This window comes from Stenella coeruleoalba (genome assembly GCF_951394435.1).
Source record: "Stenella coeruleoalba genome assembly, chromosome: 9".
In the NCBI taxonomy this organism is placed as follows: Eukaryota; Metazoa; Chordata; class Mammalia; order Artiodactyla; family Delphinidae; genus Stenella; species Stenella coeruleoalba.
The window spans coordinates 46,872,337-46,893,105 of NC_137155.1; the positions used below are offsets into that span (position 1 = coordinate 46,872,337).

At 38.3% G+C, this 20,769-nt stretch overlaps 1 protein-coding gene across 11 annotated transcripts in view; it reads right to left on the minus strand.

Moving 5' to 3' along the window:
- The window catches only part of ASB4 (ankyrin repeat and SOCS box containing 4), a 363,721-nt gene that overhangs the window by 206,922 nt on the left and 136,030 nt on the right, over positions 1–20,769 (minus strand). For 10 of the 11 annotated variants that reach the window (XR_013829960.1, XM_079932597.1, XM_079932599.1 and 7 more), the window contains one exon: positions 5,684–5,983. Coding sequence is in view for 10 of the 11 variants with exons in the window: in XM_079932597.1 (XP_079788723.1) it covers positions 5,684–5,983 (300 nt within the window). In the remaining variant the exon portion in view is untranslated. Of the gene's footprint in view, positions 1–5,683; positions 5,984–16,440; positions 16,685–20,769 lie in introns of those variants that run through there. The other variant, XM_079932592.1, reaches the window with a different exon arrangement.

The window sequence follows — 20,769 nt, forward strand, 5'->3', positions numbered from 1 at the left end:
AGTCTCAATTTCTAGTGTACTACAGATCACGTGACCAAGCAAAATTCTGTTACACGATAAATGTCTTTCTTTCTCATCAGTTATCTCTGACTCAGTGTATAACCTTGTTTAGAGATATATCCAAAGTCTGAATTTGAGGCCCTACATCAATGAGAACCCTGAGTCAAAAGGTGCTGAATTAGTCCCTAATCCTAGAGGCAGAATTTCTGAGTTTAAAAAGGTTTTAAGCTTTTGATATTCCCCTCAATCATATGCATTTTCACTCCATTAAGCCTGTGTGAGAGCACTGCCCCACGTGTTTGTCAACATATGTACTATCATCTTTGATATCTTCGTTAATGTAATAAACACAACAAAACATCTAATTCTTATTTTTAATTGACATTTTACTGATTACAAGTGATCATTATGTTACCTTTATTTGTCGTTTATATGCTTGCCTGTTTTTTTTCTGAAATACCTATTCCTGTTCTTGGTCCCTTTGTGCTTTTTTTTTTTTTTCTCTTAGTTGTTACCCTCCTAACTTTAATTTTTAAAGTTTCTTTACATAGTAAGGATATGAGCCCTTTGTCATATAGTCCCAAATATTTTTCCCAGTTTTATGACTGCTTTTTAATTTTATAATCTGTTTGCCACACAGATGTTGAAACAAACATTTTTGTGTTCTCTAATTTACCTTTCTTGTTATGGCTTCAGCCTTTGATGACGTGGTGCTAAAGGGTCAGTTATCTTTAACAGACTTCCTTCTACTCTTCCTCTTGGGTTATCAGTCCAATTCCTTGTGTCAGCCTACAGGGGGCGTTGCTCAGTCTCCTCCTACCTCTTCACTCCTCCTTCTCTAGGTAGGCCTCCCTCTGTCGGCAGGGATAAAGCACATGGGGAATAACTGTGTCCTCTGGGAAAGCTGTGTGGTAACACCTCTGAGGAAAGACGAGGTCGGGAGCTCACTGTTATTCCGTGGTTGATGAAAAGGTAGTGATATAAAAGATCAATAACTAAACAAATATATAATTTCTTAACTTTCCAAAAATTTTGAAGATAAACAGCTTAAAAGTTTAAATTAATTAGTTAAAATGTAGATTAAAAAAACTAAATCTAAAAATAAATGTATAAGTAAATGTGAAAGGTGGTGATGGCCCCATGTGGGAAGGTAAAGTGGATAAGCTCCAATCAATGCCTGTCCTTCTCCAAGCATCTCTGCACTGGGCCCTTCCTCCCAGGGCAGGCAAGAAGGAGGATAAGCTGGGTTGATTTTTCTTTTCCCTTTAGTTCTCACAGGTTGAGAAGACCACAGCATCTTCAAGCATGTCCTCCCATTCTTTCCCCATGACCTTTCCATATCTTCCCCTCTCTCATCCAATTTCCAGTCTTTCTGTTCTCATTTTGGCTGATGACTTTGTACCAGATAGGGACTCCCTCATCTTACCACAACCAAATCTACAAGTGCTCTGGCATTAAAACCATCTTTTACTTTGGCTCACCTGATGAAAAGGAGGATGTGTCTCAAGGTCTCTGGATTTCACCCCATCTCAACTTCTCTAAGATTTGGACCTTTCAGTTATCCTGTTTCATGCATCTTCAACTGTTTGCTTTCTATAAATCATTTCCTTCAGTGTACAAACATTTCCTTTTTTTTTTTTTTTTTTGGTTGCACTGGGTCTTCGTTGCTGCGCAGGGGCCTTCTCTAGTTGCGGCAGGTGGGGGCTACTCTTCGTTGCGGTGCGCAGGCTTCTCATTGCGGTGGCTTCTCTTGTGCACAGGCTCTAGGTGCGCGGGCTTCAGTAGTTGTGGCACACGGGCTCAGTAGTTGTGGCTCACGGGCTCTAGAGAGCAGGCTCAGTAGTTGTGGCGCACGGGCTTAGTTGCTTCGCGGCACGTGGGATCTTCCTGGACCAGGGCTCGAACCCATGTTCCCTGCATTGGCAGGCGGATTCTTAACCACTGCGCCACCAGGGAAGTCCCCAAACATTTCCTTTTATCTTCAACTGTAGATAATAGTCTCCTGTGACAAACGCCCCCCCCCCCCAAACCCCCTTCAGCAATCATGCTACTCTTATGCTCACATTTGCAGCCAAATTTCTTTTACCAGTTGTCAGCATATGCCATCTCTAGTTTCTAACCTCCCATTCACATCTTCTGATCTGGCTTCTGCACCTACCATTTCATCAAAACTATTTTTGTCAGTGATAACTCTGTCACTTAATCTAATGAACATCTGATTAAACCTCTCAGTAGCTATCAATACAGCTGACCACTCCCCCATTCTTGAACCTGCCTTTTTCTTAGTTTCTCTGATGCCAAAAATGCTCTTGGATTTTCTCCAACTTCATTTATCAATCCATTTCACTCTTTTTTTTTTTTTTAGTGTGGAATATTTTAACACATTCTTAGAAATAAAGAATTATAGAGGAAAGTGGTTATCACAAGGAAGAGAAATCAAAACCCTAGAATAATTTCACTCTCTTTTATTGCCTCCTCTCCATCCTGCTAACCTCGAAACATAAGAATTTGTCAGAGCTTGGTCCTAAGTTCTCTTTTATCTCTCTACACTGTTTATTCAGGTGAGTTCATTGATTTCCTTGGCTTCAAATACAATCTATAGGCCAAATGGCTCCTAAACTTACTGCTTTAGTTCAGAGCTCTTTTCTGAAATATATACTTTTATATCAAGTGCATCCTTGACTTATTCACTTTGATGTCTCAAAGAGGTCTGAAACCTCTCATGTTTAAAACTAACCTAGAAGGACTCACTCTATGTGCTTTTGAGACTTGATATAGAACAACCAAGTCAGTGGAGGATTAGCAAAAAATAGATATATAGATCAATGGACCCATACATATTTGGCCAATTGACTTTTTTTTTAAGATTTTTTTTATGTGGACCATTTTTAAAGTATTTATTGAATTTGTTACAATACTGCTTCTGTTTTATGTTTTGGTTATTTGGCTGTGAGGCATGTGGGATCTTAGCTCCCCAACCAGGGATCGAACCTGCACCCTTGGAAGGTGAGGTCTCAACCACTGGACCACCAGGGAAGTCCCGGCCAATTGACTTTTGAGAAAAATATCAAAACAATTCAATGGTGAAAGAATAATCTTTTCAACAAATGATGCTGAAACAATTGGCCATCCATACATGAAAAAGATGAACTTCAACCCATACCTCACACCATATGCAAAAAATAACTCAAAATCAATCAAAGACATAAAAGTAAAACCTGAAATTATAAAACTTCTAGAAGAAAAACGTAGGAGAAAACCTTTGTTACTTGGGTTAATCAAACATTTCTTAGCTAGAACACAGAAAGCACAAATCATTAAGAGGTAAAAATTGATAAACTGAATTTATCAAAATTAAATACTTCTGCTCTTTTAAAAACACCATTACAAAAATGAAAATCCAAAGAATGAATTAAAATATTTGCAAAATACGTATTTGACAAAGGGCTAGTATCCAAAATATATTAAGAACTCTCACAGATCAATAACAAGAAAACAACCATTAAAAAAAAAAAAAAAAGCGGGCTTCCCTGGTGGCGCAGTGGTTGAGAGTCTGCCTGCTGAGGCAGGGGACAAGGGTTTGTGCCCCGGTCCGGGAAGATCCCACATGCCGCAGAGCGGCTGGGCCCGTGAGCCATGGCTGCTGAGCCTGCGCGTCCGGAGCCTGTGCTCCGCAACGGGAGAGGCCACAACAGTGAGAGGCCTGCATACCGCAAAAAAAAAAAAAAAAAAAAAAAAAAAAAAGCAGCAAAAGAAATGAACAGATATTTCACCAAAGTGAACACACAGCTGGCAGACAAATACATGAAAACATACTCAATGTCTTTGGTCATTAGAGGAATTCAAATTAAAAGCATAATGAGATGCTATTAATACTTATTATAATGGCTAAAACAATCTTTAAGAATCTGACATTACGAAGTTCTGACAAGGATGGAGGATAACAGGAACTCTTACACACTGCTGGAGGAAATGCAAAAGGGTAGAAGCACTTTGGAAAACAGTTTGGCAGTTTCTTATAAACTTACCATACAACCCAGCTTCCCATTCCTAGGTGTTTACCCAAGAGAAATGAAACATGTCCATACAAGAACGTGTATGCAAATGTTTAGAGCAGCTTTTTTCAAAACTGTCAAAAACTAGAAGCAATCCAAACGCCCCTCTACTAGGGAGTCAATAAACTGTGTTACATCTATACACGGAATACTATTCAGCAATAAAAAGGTCTGATTTACTGGTGAGTGCAGTCACATTGATGAATCTCAAATGCATTATGCTACACTGGAGAAACCAGCCTCAAAAGGTTACATATTGTATAATTTAATTAATATGACATTCTGAAAAGATGAAACTAAAGGGACAGAAAACAGATCAACAGTTGCCAGGGGTCGGGGGAGAGTGAGGGAATTAACTACCAAGGGCATCGGGGGATTTTTTGAGATAATTGTGGTGAATGGTTTCACGACTCTCTATTACTCAAAAACAGTGAACTTACGGTATATAAATTATACCTCTGTAAACCCAACTTAAAAAAAAATGGTATAACGATCTTCCCCACATACATGCTTCTTCCCCAAGTTTTCCCATCTTAAAAAATGGCATCACTATCCAGCCATTTTCTAAAGCCAGAAACCTGGCAATGATTCTTGAAACTTCCTTTTCTGTCACCCAGCCCCACCCCCACCTATATCAAATCCATCTCCAAGTCCCACCAATTCTGCTTCTAAAACATTGCAAACCCATTTTCTAATTTTCCTATCCAAGCTTTCCCCTTAGTGAAAATCATCATCCCCCCCACCTACACTATTGCAAGAGTTTCCCTGCTGGTCTCCCTGCTTCCATTCTTGGCCTTCTCCAACCCAGCTTATGAATGACCCCATATTGATGATCTTAAGTGAAAATTAAACCGTGTCATTGCCTTGCTTTAAACTTTTCAGTGGCTCCATTTCTAAACCCCACACTCGGCACCCATCAGGCCATATATGATCTGACACATCCAATGTCATCTGGCGGCACTACCCTCTACCCTCTTATCCCTCCCACCCACCCCGCCATGATACTCTGGCCATACTGGCCTTCTTCCATGTGTTGGATATTCCAAGTTTTTTGCTCCCGTAGCAACTTTGCACATGCTATTCCCTATCCCTAGACTTTTCTTCTTTGCTCTTGTTTTTAATGGCCAGCTCCTTCCCATTATAAAGTTTCAGCTTAAATATTGTATCTTTAGAGAAGTTTTACACATTTTATAATAGTTTATTCCTGACGTTCTCTTTCATAGCACCTTATTTTGCTCCTTTCCCAATTTACAGTTATGTATTTATAATTTATTTCATCAATATTCATCTCCCCTACTAGAATATAAGCTCCTAGAAGTCAGAAACTATTTTCTCTTTTTACTTTCTTAGCACATTACCTGACATCATAGAAGCTAATAAATATTTGTTAAATAAATGTGCTAATTAACGAGACTCCTACAATTAAAACAGTAATAAGAATTCAATGTGATCATCACTGAATGACTGGGGCCAACATAACTATCTCTCTACATATTTTTAGGGCCCCCTGAATTAGGCTTAATGAATAGAGATATGTACTACATTGCCGGAGGTAAGTAAGGGTCACCAATTTTCAAAACCATGACTGGGCAAGTAGATGACGATGTCAGCCACCCAGAAAGGCTTACCTCTCCAAACCAGTTGCTTGGCACACAGGATGGAGCTAGGAGTTGTACAGAAGTGTAAAGCTGTGTGTCCACTTAAGGAGTAGCAATTGAGCTTTGCTCCACGGTCACAGAGAATCTTAACACAATCCAAGTTGGCCATTTCACAAGCCACATGAAGAGGGGTTTTCCCATTAGGTCTACAGTTGATTGTAGCATTGTGGTCCAGTAGCACCAGAAGACATTCCACGTGACCAAACAAGACAGAGAGATGCAGGCCCGTGGCCCAGGAAGACTTTAATTTGTAACTAGGCAACCAATAACCTGAAAAAAGAAAGGGAGAGAAAGTTTAACTTCTTGGTCTAGGATTTCTCCCTGTGAGAATTAGTGAGGATTTTTACAAAGTATTTTACTTTTGTCACATTTATAAAATTGGGGGATGATTTGGAAGTTGTAAACTAGTGGCTGATGAATCTGCAAATGTTTAGCTTAGTAGTGTATTTGGGTTACTTAAATGGGACAGGGGCTTTCTACTATCCCCTATTATCTTGGTCCTTCATTTACTTTACCTTCCTGGCTGTCCAAGGCATTTGTGTTTGAGACCTTCATTTATGTGACTGCATTTTATTTTACGTGATGATTTACAGGACATTCTTATTAAAGATTTTTTTTAAATTCCCAATCATTGTCTTGAATGATTCCAAAGCTGTTACTTACAAGCTTATAATTTTCATTCCATCACAGTTCTTTTTCCCTCTAGTTGTTGCTATTGTCAAGCTAAGGTATGAATGTATTTGATGTCTTTAGAAAATTTGTCACACCAAGATTTTATTTGCCTATCAGTTTATACAACACCTCTTTCCGAAGAAGAATTAAGAAAAATTTATAGCAGCTTACAAATTTTACACAAGATTTTATTTTTAATGATCTAGAAAATAAGGGCAAAGGAAAAAATAAGGAAGGCAAAATAAGGAAGGAAAATAAAAAGAGGTCCAGGGTCAGATAGGTACCCAAAATATAAACTGTGTTGTATATATGCTAGAACCACACTGTAAATTTGCCTTTGAACTTCCCAGCAGCCAAAATAAACAGGAAAACATGATGTGTTGCACAATTAACTATGCCCACAAGCTATACACAGATAAATTGGTCAGGAGAAGCATAGCTGTTCCTAGAACTGAGATCTTAAATCCCATTAGCTGTTGAAAATCTCTCTCTCTCTCTCTCTCTCCTCCCACCCTCCCTCCCTCTCACCCTCTCTCTCTTTCCTTTTTCCCTCTTACCTCTGACTTCTGAACACTGAACTAGTCCCTTTTTCCCAAGTGTCCAATGATTGCCATTTTGACAAGCTATAACAAAGATAACTTTATAAATCCTTTTTCAATGTCAATACCCAGAGCCACGGCATTAAGCTCACTATGAGTGGAGAATGGAAAACAGGTACAGAAAGATGAAATATTTAATGGCAAGATGAAGATGTAGATATAGCTCAACAGCTTAGAAGAGACTCTAGGGTGGAAACAACAATATAAATTTTAACATGGATAAATCAGAAGTTTGTTTTTACAATCGGTTGTAAAAATGCCACTATGCGAGTACAAAGTAAGCAGATTATGAGTTTCTTTATTTTTCTTAGATTTTTTTTGGAAAGATCGTCTTTATTTATTTATTTAATATTTTGGCTGCACCGCGTGGGATATGGGATCTTCATTCCCCAACCAGGGATTGAATACACGTCCCCTGCATTGGAAGTGCGGAGTCTTAACCACTGAACCACCAGGGAAGTCCCAGCAGATTATGATTTAATGGTAATTTATTTGAGGAAAAACCTAAGTATTTGAGTTGACAATAATCTAGAAATGAGCCAACAGTAAGATGAAGCTGCCCAAATGCTGATACAATCTTTAGCTACATTAATAGGGTATAGCACCCAGAACAAGAGAAGTACAAGTTGTATGCTTCACTGATTAGATGAGGTCAGAAAAATCTAAAATATTGTAAATACTTCCGGGCAACAAAAATGAGCACCTGGAGGGCACTCAGAGGATGATGACCACGTTAAAGGTGGGCCTGGTGATTAGGTATTAAAAGTCTCTCATTTAAGTGAAAAGAACTACCTACGCACCACTCCTGGGTATTTATCCTACAAGTACGTTCACTCATGTGTGAAATGCCATATAAGGGCCACTGTATTACACAACTCCCAGGAACACTACTTGCATTGAACTCTTTATGAAGAGTATGAAGTTCCTGGGAGTTATAAATCCTGGTAACCTGGCCCAGGACAACAACATGCACTACACTACAGCATTGTTCTTAATGGTTAGTGATTGGAAACAACCTCAATCTTCATCAATAGGAGACTGTTTAAATAAAGTATGTACATCTGTACAGTGGAACACTATACAGTCATTACAAAGAAGGGGGTGGTTCTGTGTATACTGGTATGGAAAAAATCGCAAGATATATTATTGAATGAGAGAAGCAGGGAGCCGAAGAGTGTGTATAAAGGCTAACAGGTAAGAAAATATTTATAAACACCTAACACAAGAAACTGGTTGCACTGGTGGGGACTGGGGGACAAGAACATAGATTTACTTATCCTTCAATGCTCCCCTTGAGCTTTTAAATTTAGTACCTTGTGCGTGTATTACTATTTATAAAAATAAATAAAATTAAAATAAACTGTTGTGCTCCTGGCCAGGAGGAAAAATAATTTAGTTTAAATAGGCCATTTAGGGCTACCCTGGTGGTGCAGTGGTTGAGAATGTGTCTGCCAGTGCAGGGGACACGGGTTCAAGCCCTGGTCCAGGAAGATGCCACATGCTGTGGAGCAACTAAGCCCGTGAGCCACAACTACTGAACCTGCACTCTAGAGCCTATAAGCCGCAACTACTGAAGCCCACGCGTCTAGAGCCTGTGCTCCGCAACAAGAGAAACCACCGCAATGAGAAACCCGTGCACTGCCAACCCAACGAAAAGTAGCCCCTGCTTGCCACAATTAGAGAAAGCCCATGCACAGCAATGAAGACCTAACGCAGCGAAAAATAAATAAATTTATATTTTTTAAAAGAGGTTATTTATAGGGTTATGCACAATGCTGATTAATCCTGAGGGAATGAACGCTCCCAACCAGAATTTTGTTTTTCTATGGCCCACCCTCCAACCTAGACAGACAGACAGACAGACAGACACACACACACACACACACACACACACTTTAGTCTCTTTTCATCTCACTCAGAATTCTAGGGCCATTTTGCTTTCTCATCCTCCCAACTCTCCCCTTATCCAAAGTTGTTCTTTAAAAAGAAATCCAAAGTTAATTTACACTAAGGTCTAATAGACTGAGGATTGTTTAAAGTGTGACCCTCTTAGGATTATCTGAATTTATGTAGGAATCTGTATTCATACAATAGAATTAAGTTCTAAGATACTAATTCCAGATTTCAGACACTGAAAGGTATTTGGTGATATGGATTTTCCCTAGTAGAGACAAATAGTTTCACAGACAGTCTGGACTGGGGAGGATCAACCCTGTGCCTGTGTGTGTGTGTGTGTGTGTGTGTGTGTGTGTGTGTGTGTGTAAATAGATATGCACACACAATACATTTGTATATATCCATATATACATTTCCATTTAGCTGTGCACATTGAATCTGTGTTCCAAGCATAGTTTTTAAGCTATATGGTATGCAACCTGCTTTTGATAAGGAAGGAATCACTTAACACCAATACTTAGTCATCTTAATACTCAAGTTTCCTCTACAAGCAATTTGCAAAGACAGCCTCTTCTAACTCTGTTGCAAAGAAGCTGGTTCCAGATCTGAAAACTGGAGTGTGTTTTGCTTGCCAATTAACGGCAAAGATTAGGCAGCTCTATGCAGCAACTGATTGGAAACTCAAGTCTGCTTCTGTAGTGGTAAGAAAAATGATCTCAGAAAGGAAGCAGCAGAGAGCTGATTAAGAAAACACCATTTTGATGTAAAATCAAAGAAACACAGAATGTTAGCGCTGGAGGGAAGATTATCCAGTCCAAGCCTTTCATTTTCCAGATGAGAAAACTGCCACTTTTTCAGCCTGCTGGAGCCATAAGTCGTCTGCCTCAGTCCAAGCTAATGGACTCAGAATATCTGCAATGCAGGGTTTCCATCTGTCTTTGTCTTTGTGGAAGTAGAATAGGTTTAGCGCCAAGCCTGCTTCACAAATCATAAGGAAAGAAAGAAGATCCCGAATTCATCTCTATGTCACATCTCTGATATGGAGATACATTTGTTGATTTTTTTTCTTAAATTCCCAGTAGCACTTAGAGAATCTATCCTGCCTGTTTATTACATGAATCGGTCATCCTTGACCTCTCAATCAGTTTCATCTCCGTGTCCTATAATCATAATCATTAACCAGTAAATTGGGCTCAGAGATGGCCAGGTGTTGGAATTCAGCTAACCTCATAAATGAAATTGTGCCTACAACTCACCTCTCCTAGAAAGGAATGTGGGTGGTAGGAACGTAGATGGGTGGGTGGCAGCAAGATCCCTTAGCTGGTGCCCCTAGGGAGCTGAGTGGAGAGATAGGAAGAGAATAGATAGTCGGATACAGATCAGGGTCTGTCGCAATGTATCTTGAAGCTACATTGCAGAACTTTGGTGGGGGGTAACGGGGAGGAGTTTCTGGATAATTCAAGCCCTTGCAAAGCAGGAAAGCCCACTGAAGAGACAGAAGCAGTCCACAGCAAACAGGCCACACACATACAGTCACCACCTTTTTTTTTTTTTTTTTTTTTGCTGTACGCGGGTCTCTCACTATTGTGGCCTCTCCTGTTGCGGAGCACAGGCTCCGGACACACAGGCTCAGTGGCCATGGCTCACGGACCCAGCCGCTCCGCGGCATGTGGGATCTTCCCAGACCGGGACACGAACCCGCGTCCCCTGCATCGGCAGGCAGACTCTCAACCACTGCGCCACCAGGAAAGCCCCAGTCACAACCTTTAAATGACGATACGGTCACAGGTCACTGTGTACCAAGTGTGGAAACAAGCAGGAGTGTCCTTTCCACCACACCTACCCTCACTGAGGACCAAACCTGAGGTAATGCCATTGCCAAAAAACCACAGTGATGCAGCACCCATTAACACATTTGTGTCGACGCTGGTATGTCAAGAGATCAAAATTTGTCCTACAAAATGTAACCCCAATGGTCACAGCATGACAGAAATACAGTTAACTAATCAGGCAGATTCATTTTGTACACTCTCCCTTCTTTCCACAGCAATATTGTCCCAGGGCTTCAGAACTCAAAATGTGATTTATTCTTCGCATTTGTCTTTCAAAGGGCCCCCCTCTGCTCACTTCTGCAGAGTCCAGGATGCCCTTTGACTGTGTGCTCAGATTGCCCAAAGGACTGTAAGGAGGGAGTAAAACCCAGGAACAAAGCCCTTGATGGGGCCAGACGTGAGGAAGGCACTGCTTCCCCTAATGTAAACTACTTGGTTCTCACCCTGGGTCTGCAGTCCGTGGGCAGTGATGCCTTCTGCTTGAGCTCTGCTTGAGCAATGAGCTTAACTGAGAAGAAAATACAGATTCTTTCTCCTAGGAAAACATCCCAGAGAGAACTCTCAAATATAGGCCACACCCATGTGGGTTTATAGCATCTACCATTACTTTTTACCTTCCCCAGACCATGACACTTAATCTGTTTCTATAACTTCCCCTTCTAAACATTGAAGATTATCAGCATGCAGGAGATCTAGAGGGGGTCTTGACAAAGCCTCCACTTTACAAATGAGGATAAATATCTTGTAGAGATTAAGTAGCAGGAAGTGCCCATGTTTGTATACCTAGTCTCCCCCAAATCTGAAAGCTATATGCAGTCCACCTCCAAACCGATATCAATTCTCGGCAAAGTTCTAAAGGAATTTAGGAGTTATGCCCCTACAAAAATACACAGACCAATCGTGTGTGTGTGTGTGTGTGTGTGTGTGTGTGTTTAATTTAAATCTGAATCCAGAGATATGCCTGAGTCACTGAGTAGAAAACCCCTGGCTCAGGAAATACAGTAAGGAGCGAAGTGTTTGGGCCACCTTTTGGAAGAAGGGTTGATTCTGCTCCAGTGTTTGGGGGGATATACACATCTCTGGTAAATCTTCAGCTAAGCTCGGCTCTGCCACAGTTATCAGCTGTAATGTTATCTGAGTCCAAAGAACCCCACACACAAGAAGCCTCTGTTATTACAGCCAAAGGTTACACACACTGCTCGTGGCTGGATAAGCAGACATTTGCTCTGCTGTGTCCACGTATTTACACAGTCCTGAAGGATTACAGGCTGGAGCACAATTCTTACCTACTTTTTAATAGCTAATATTTTCAGGATAAATCTCAGAGTTTCCCCAGGAGAGAAAAAAAAAATAAGCTTGAAATGTAAAATTTAAAAGAAAAAAATCTGAACATCTAGGAAAGGTAAAGAACCCTGGGATGGCAATAGGAAAGTAGGAGAGTGAATTTCTGGTAAAGAGGAAAATTAGGTGATAAGAAGATGACTCATTAAGAGAGTGAAAATAAGAGCTTTCAAGATATTTGGAAGGCAGTTGCTACTTAGTAAAGTAGATAGAGTACCTGCCAGAAAGTTTTCCAGTGAAATCATTCATTGGTTATTTTAATTAAAAATATGACTATCAACCAAAGAACCTGAGGCTTTGGGCCATAAACGAAGTACTTCAGGTGCATTACGCTGATTAACCTTGCTGACTAGGGAATTCCATACCAAAGAGATAAGTATGATATTCTGCCTGTAACATTAATGAGCCAAGGCTCATGCATCTGAAGGAGAATCAAATGTGTGGTTGAAAAACCTTTGGAAACAGCTTTATGGATATTCACGTTTCCCGTATGGAGATGGCCTAGTGAGAACCAATATGAATAGCTTTGCGTTTTCTTAGAGACCCACTTTCACTATAAATACTGTGCGCTTGGCTCATAACAAACTTTATATCATTGACATCCCTTGACTATTCAACTGCTAATTGCATTTGGCAGTTACAAGTTGTTCGTGTATTTAACTTTTCTTCACTTCATTCCCATTTTAAAGTGGTCAGCTGGTAGATGTAATTTTGCTTACTTGTTTTTACTTTTCAGACCCATGTATCTGCCATTCTCTAGGAGATAATGCAAATGCCAACCAGAATGCTTCTTTTTTTTAAAGAATGGCTTTTCTTAAAATTTTTATTTTATTATTATTTGGCTGCGTCGGGTCTTAGTTGCAGCACGTGGGCTTCTCTCTAGTTGTGGCTCGAGGGCTCTATAGTGCGCTGGTTTCGTTCCCCACGGCATGGGGGATCTTAGTTCCCCCACCAGGGACCATACCTGCGTCCCCTGCATCGGAAGGTGGATTCTTAACCACTGGACCACCAGGGAAGTCCCAACCAGAATGTTTTTAATGTTTGCTTTACAAAGTGTGAGAGAAATATTTTTAATGGATAAAACATAATTTTATCTGAAGATTTGATTATGAAGTTTAAAATAACTTGAAAAAATAGAATGAGATGTCTCAAACTTTAAGAATCATTATTAGGTGCTGGGGCTAGGCAGGGCTCGCCATCTGAATCTGGATGCTGGCTTCTAAATCTGTTCTCTGTCTCACAGGTGAGAGAAGTTACTCAATGAGATGGGGAAGCAGAAGTGAATTTCCAGACACTTTGTTCTACCTTCCTCACAAAGTCCGTATTTTATACTTGCTTAGGAGGTCAACTTTTGATTATTAGTGTACCATTTAGATTGTGGATTGGGGGTTGCAATGTTTAGATTCCAAGCTGATTTCTTCACCAACAGACTTCTGAGTTGCCTCTACAAAAAGTATAAACTTGCATTCATACTGACTTAAACATACCATAATTAGGGGAGAAAATGTGGTCACTTTAAAAATCCTATGTCCTAAAAGAAACAAAAATTATTTGGGATTAAACGTACCACTGTTGATCTTCCACAGGACAAATGATGAATACAGATTACATTACTAATTACACAAGCAAATTTAAAGGTAGCATAGTATGTTCTAGATTTTACACATTGTCTTGCTTAGTAGGCCCCAAATTACTAAAACCTGAAGATTCCCACACTTTAAAAGTAAATAGGTAGGGCTTCCCTGGTGGCGCAGTGGTTGAGAATCTGCCTGCCAATGCAGGGGACATGGGTTCGAGCCCTGGTCTGGGAAGATCCCACATGCCGCAGAGCAACTGGGCCCGTGAGCCACAATTGCTGAGCCTGCATGGGCGATGAAGAGTGGCCCCCGCTTGCCACAACTAGAGAAAGCCCTTGCACAGAAACGAAGATCCATCACAGCCATAAATAAATAAAAATTAAAAAAATAAAAAGTAAATAGGTAATGTTCTATTTCTTCTTCTGGATGCTGGTTGCATATGTTTGTTTATTTTGTGAAAATTAACCAAGCTTCACACTTATGAATTGTGCACTTTTCTGTTGTAGAGATTTTGAAAAGTGCTTAAAAAAATCAAAAACGAATGCATAGCAATTCAACAGCATTCAACATCCAAAAAGTCTGCTGTGATTTAATAAAGTCTCACAAAGTTTAATCTAGTCACATACCCTTCAAGGCCACAAAGCGTCTCATTCCTTAGAATTATTCAGAAAGGAACTAATTCTAACTAACAAATGACCAGTGTAGCCTGCTCAGCTCTACACTAGTCCCTGGGAATTCCTCTGTGACTTAGAAACTGATGTAACCACTTAGGTCTACTCTGCTTGGCTAGCAACTAGGATTCTATGCATCACTTCCATTCCTGACTAAAATAAAAAGTCTGATAATGAGGCTGGAAGCCATGTGAAAATATCTGAAGAAACTGAAGAAAATGAGGCTTCAATCTGGGATTAAGATTGAAGAGACAGATTATTATACCCATGTTCATATTAAACAGAGAGTAAGTGTATTTCTTTCTATACGCACACGTGTACGTGCACACACACACACACACGCACACACACACACACACACACACACACACACACGATTTCCTGCATAAACCCTGAAGATATGGCCACAAATCCTAACATTTCTTCCATTCATCCACCTGGCATGCATAAGAATGTTATTGTTCTCTTTTTCCCCCCCGCCAAATCCAGAGAGTGTAATTTGCTTTCTCCCTAATTGAAAGTCCCATCCCACAGTCCTATGAAAACACCCATTTGCATGAATGAAAATTTAGCTCTATGAAGGCCATAGGGAGTCGGCTCATATTGACAGAAGGATTTTAAAATGCATTTTTTTCTCGTTCAGGGATGATAACACCATTGGAAGCAAGAGAAACAGCATCCTTCTCCAGAAACTGCCACTAAGACTTCCTTTCTCACAACCTCTGAACCTTCGCATGATCTATGCAATTTGGCATGCTCAGATGAGAAAAGGCAGTCTTCACAGCTCAGGGTCAAATAAATTACCTGCTGACTTGGACATAAGTATTTTAAGCTAGGCACGAATATAAGTTTTAAAAAATACCTTAAAAATGTATTAAGCATTCAGGCAGTCTTTCACTGAACAAATCCATAAGATGAAAGTAATCTGATCATATAGTATACATTCTTTCTTCTTAACAGAATCTCCATCAACCACTTTTTAAAAAACAGACCTCTTCTTTATTTTCCAATCAAGATAGCAATGCCAATTTATAATAAAACCCTCAAGTAAAAATCATAAACACAGTAACTGGCCTCAACTATTCCATCCTTCCTTCAGAACTGATAGTAAATTAATGTAGAAATACATACCATTAAGTATTCATTTCTGAAGATTGATGGTGCTGATGATTTATATACAAATGGAAAGTATTTTAAACATAAAAAAAGATCTCTCTTTCTCAATGCTGTACACAAGACCTTATCACCTATTTTGTTTAAACAGAAGTGATGTTGAACATGGTGTTTGTTTGCAGTCCGCTTACCAGATGGCCTCGCTACTCAAATTTCCCATTAACTAGCTGATTTGGGAAATCAGAATCTGCTCACTTCTAATTTATTTCTGACTTATTAAGCATGGGTTCCAGAAAATCCCGTGATAAAAAAAAAAAAAATTCAGTTCTAATTTTTGCTATCCTTAGTTCTTCATAAGGCAGATACTCCATGTTAGGTAGATCTACAATTTTGATCTATCACTGTAGTCACTGAAAAAAGTTAACTTTTTGGCTTTTCTGGTTTCAGCTTTTCTGCCTGAACTGAAAACTCATTAAAATGACAAGGATCATAAAGGTGTATCACGGTACAGCCTTTCCCATTTATTAACCCTTCAAATAGAGGCAAAAATCCTCTTCTTCCTCCAGGTGGATGTAGAGATGATATATCTTTAAGTAGCCCTGTTAACAGAGGGCTGGCAGCCTGTTCCCAAGCCAGTCATACTGTCTGGATTAGATCTCAGCAATCTGTTTAGCCATAATCTAGAGACGGTTTCTTTATTCTATGTACTTATAAGAAGAAATAAAGTTAGAAATAGAGGAAAATTGCATTACTAAATATGATTATCCAGGATTTCAAATTCTAGGCACAGGGATACAGAAAGAAAAGAGAAGGAAAGTAAAGAGAAGAAAAAATATATTTATATATATACCAGCTCATGATTTTGTCTAGTTTAAAAAGAAAGAAATGATTACATTAGAAATATTTTTTAAGTATATATTTAAAGAAATAGTAAGAGCTACCGGTTTAGGTTGGGTGACTAATGCTGTGCATTAAAAAAACAAATCCATTTTCTATCGATTTTACAATTACACCTATAATTTTTACCTTGTTTATAAGATGCCAAAACCATATTCTCATCTTCAACTTCAAAAACTGTGTCCACATCTATTTGCCTTTGGATTAAAATGGCCTTCAATTTTCCGAAGTCATTTGACTTTACAGCCTCAAGGAAATTTCTCTTAACTAACTTGGCAGCTGCAGATTTAGTGATAGGGGCAGCCGTGCTGTCCATCCTTCCTCTCCCTCTGGAAGCTGTATTGTGATTTATCAGGAGAGCGGCACCAAGCTAACAGGCACATGCTAGAGAGCCCACAAACTGTCAGCTAATTTTATCCCAAAGTTATGCTGATCCGTTCTATTTATATAGGGACCATTTTAAACTTCAAAATATCCTTCTTGGCTGTCACTGCACTCTCAGGTCTTTTAAACTGGTTCTATACTAACTAATTCATTGAATAACATAGTGTATCAATACGAAGGAAAACCCTCACAATACATTTCAGAGAATGAAATGTCACTATTATTTCTTATACAATCAAAGTAATAATGTAAGATTTAAAAGCTCTTAACTTTTCTTTTTTTTCCCCTCAGTAAAAACATCTGGTGCTCAACTGGAGATCCAATGTCTTGCTCTGATTAACCAATAGCCACAAATGAAAATTTGTTACAGTGGCTGATACATGTGCTTCTGAAAACCTATAAAATTCTGTAATAAGAGCCTGCAAAATCAAGCATGGTCATGCACATTTGAAAACAAACAGAAGGTTATCAAGTGACTTAGACTTGAAAAATTTCAACATCATGAAAGAAAGCAGGGTAGGGTGATGGTGGTAGGGGATTATTTTAGGTAAAAAGAGCCTAAAGAGACAAAACAGCTAAATGCAATGACTGAGTAAACTTTATTTAATCTTGTATTTTAAAAAATCAGTTAGAAAAGACTATATTGGTACAGTTGTGGAAATATGAATATGGACTAGATATTACTTGATAATATAGAGTTATTGTTAATTTTTTAAGGTGTGGTAAAAGTATTGTGGTTATATAGAATAATATTCTTATTCTTAAGGGGTAAACTGTCATGATGCCTAAAGCTTCTTTTCAAATAATTCAGAAATACAAAAATAAATGTGTATATATATGTATACATATATACGTGTATAGATATGTGAGTGTGTGTGTGTATGTAAATAGAGACAGAGAGAGAAAGCAAATGTGGCAAAAAATTAAAATTGGCAAATCTAATGAGGGATTTACGGATGACCATGATATTATTTTTTCAGCTTTTCTGTAAGTTTGAAATTTTCCAAGAGAGAAAAATACTCAATTTTTAAATGTACAAATCATTACAAATTAGAAAAATTGTGATAGTAAATGTTAATTTGAACATAAAGAAATTACACTTTATATATTTTCTGTGGGAGTCAAAACTGGTGCAAACTTTCTGCAGAATAATTAGCAACATGAATTTAAAAAAACTAAAAATGATAATAGTATTCAATTCTTAGAATTTATATAAGCATATAGACATTGATGCAAATTGTAACATAGTATTTTAACTTATTTCATTGATGTGTAACACAAATACAAGAAAGTAGAAAGTGACAAGTCATAAGTATACGGCTTGTCCAATTTTTACAAAATGAACACACCCCTGTAACCAACCCCCAGGTCGAACCACAGAGTCGTTCAGGTACACTTGAAACTCCCTTTATGTCACTTTTCAATCCAAACACTCACCTGACCCCCAATGACAACGACTATCTTGACTTCTAATATGGTAGATTAACTTTTTTTAATGTTTAAGATTTTTGTTAATATTCTTAATTTTAAATCTTCAAGAAGATAAAATTTCAAGCTTAACATAGTGTAAAGTATTTGTCCTGAAATAATGGATGGATAAATGAATAAAAATGTATATATAGATGATTATATTGTTAACAATAGTAAAAAACATGGAAGCAATCTAAGTGACTGACAGCAAAAAATTTGATAAACAAATTATGTCATATCCATGTAATGAAACACCCTTCAGTCATTATGACTAGGTAGATATATACTGGTTTTAAAATATCTATGAGATAAGTAATTTATAAAATAGTATATGTAGTATAAATATTCTTTAAAAATATCTATACTGGGCTTCCCTGGTGGCGCAGTGGTTGAGAATCTGCCTGCCAATGCACGGGACACGGGTTCGAGCCCTGGTCCGGGAAGATCCCACATGCCGCGGAGCAACTAGGCCCGTGTGCCACAACTACTGAGCCTGCCCGTCTGGAGCCTGTGCTCCGCAACAAGAGAGGCCGCGATAGTGAGAGGCCCGCGCAACGCGATGAAGAGTGGCCCCCGCTCGCCGCAACTAGAGAAAGCCCTCGCACAGAAGCGAAGACCCAACACAGCCATAAATAAATAAATTAAACAAACAAACAAACAAAAATCTATACTTATATAATGTACAAATATATGTATATATTTACATAATTTGTCTCTATCTATATAATGTATAAATATGTGTACTAAATGCACACGTAGGAAGAAAACTCTGTACGCATGCGTCAATTCCCAAATATCATCAGCTTTTATCTCCTAATGCTAAGATTACATCTGATTTCTTCTTTATCTCTTTCTTATTTTCTGAAGTCATCTACAATGAGCACAAATTACATTTGTGATAAAAATGTATTTCTGCACTGAACGTATTAATAACGATAACTTGGTAACGCAGCATAAGCACAAAATTGTAGATTCCATAAAGTAAGGAACTAAATCATTCTCCTGCCCTCAGTGTTCAGTATGAGCGAATAAATGAATAATGAATGAATAAAGAATTATTCATTGATTATTTACAACGTCCTTAGCACTAGGCTTGGTTGAGAATAAGATACTGTTCCTTTTATGTCCACATGCGTGACTCAAGTATAGCAATTATTGATGGATATGTTTTGGCCCTTTTTGACAAACCTAAGAGAAAGAAAAGCATTCCCGGTAGAGGAAACAGAGACATAGAGTTTTACTTTATTGGAGGATAATTAGTCCTGGAAAAGATAACGAAAATTCACACTACCTAAAATTAAGACTGAATTTCACAGTTGGGGGGTGGGGGTGGGGTTCTCTTAATTCATCTTGAAAAAGAAAAGCAAAAATTATAGGGAACATATTTTCATCTAATATTTAACTTGTAGGCTGACAGTTACTTGTATAATTCATAGAACCACAAAATACAATGTTTACTATTTTCGGAGAAAGATATTTAATTCTTCTGATTCAATTTCATAATGACATGAAGCAATATACTTTACCTTTTGAATGGTTTTTGTCAAACTAATATATAAAAAGAATTATATTTACAAACGTACTCAAGAGCTTCAACAGATTTGCCAAGGGCCTTTCTTCATCCTTTGATATTCCAATGACATACAAACTCAATGGCTGGAGTTCCCTCTAAAACACCAGTCAAATCCTCACGCTCTCAAACTTTTCTTATGCAATTATTAACAGAAATAACACTGACAAATTGCCATTAGTAAATGGTTTTGTATGTGATTTGGGCAGTTCTCCAACGTTTTCATCAACCTCATGAAATCTTAGCTGATTTACAAAATTTGCAATTTCACTTTGTGATGGACATCAGAAAACCCAAGTGAGATATAGACCCAACAGTCAAGGGTATGTTCTCATATTTGAGTTTGCCACCTTGTGACCCGAGGGACTAAGATAATGGGTGATCAGTTAATAGGCTCCATAATTCTTAACAGTAATAAAGTTTTTAATCTAACCTTACCATTCCAAATTTTACATTTTCTGCTTTCAAGGATAAACAATAAGTTGAGAGGGAGGGAGGCAAATACCAATGAATATTGAAAAGGAAATATCAGATAATACATAATTAAATCTCACATTGTGGTTCACAAAGCAATTCATTCCATTATTGTAAAGTTAAAGTCAGAGCTTCTTTGTTATATTGAGTCAAAATCTGCCTATTCATAATTTCTTCCCATTAAGTCTAATTATGAACATGCAATTACACATTTACAATTATACTCTTTCTAACATTTGAAAATAGCATTCTCTCTCATTAATCACTTTTTTCCTCAGGTAGTGTCAACTGTTTCTTTTTGGGGTGAGTTTCAGAATTCTCTTGTCCTGCCTGTTCTCTTCCGGATCCTCTTTAGTTGATTGATAAATGTCCCTCTTAAATTTTGGTGCCTAACATGGAACATAATATTCCTAGAGGGAGCTGAAAACAAAGGATTCTGATGGATGACACCAGGGACACTCTGCTTTTGTTGAAATTGTATTGGGATTCTTAGAGGGCACTTTGCAAGCTTGCCTCGTGTTACAGTTGTAATTCCTTCAACAAATACCTACTCAGACCTT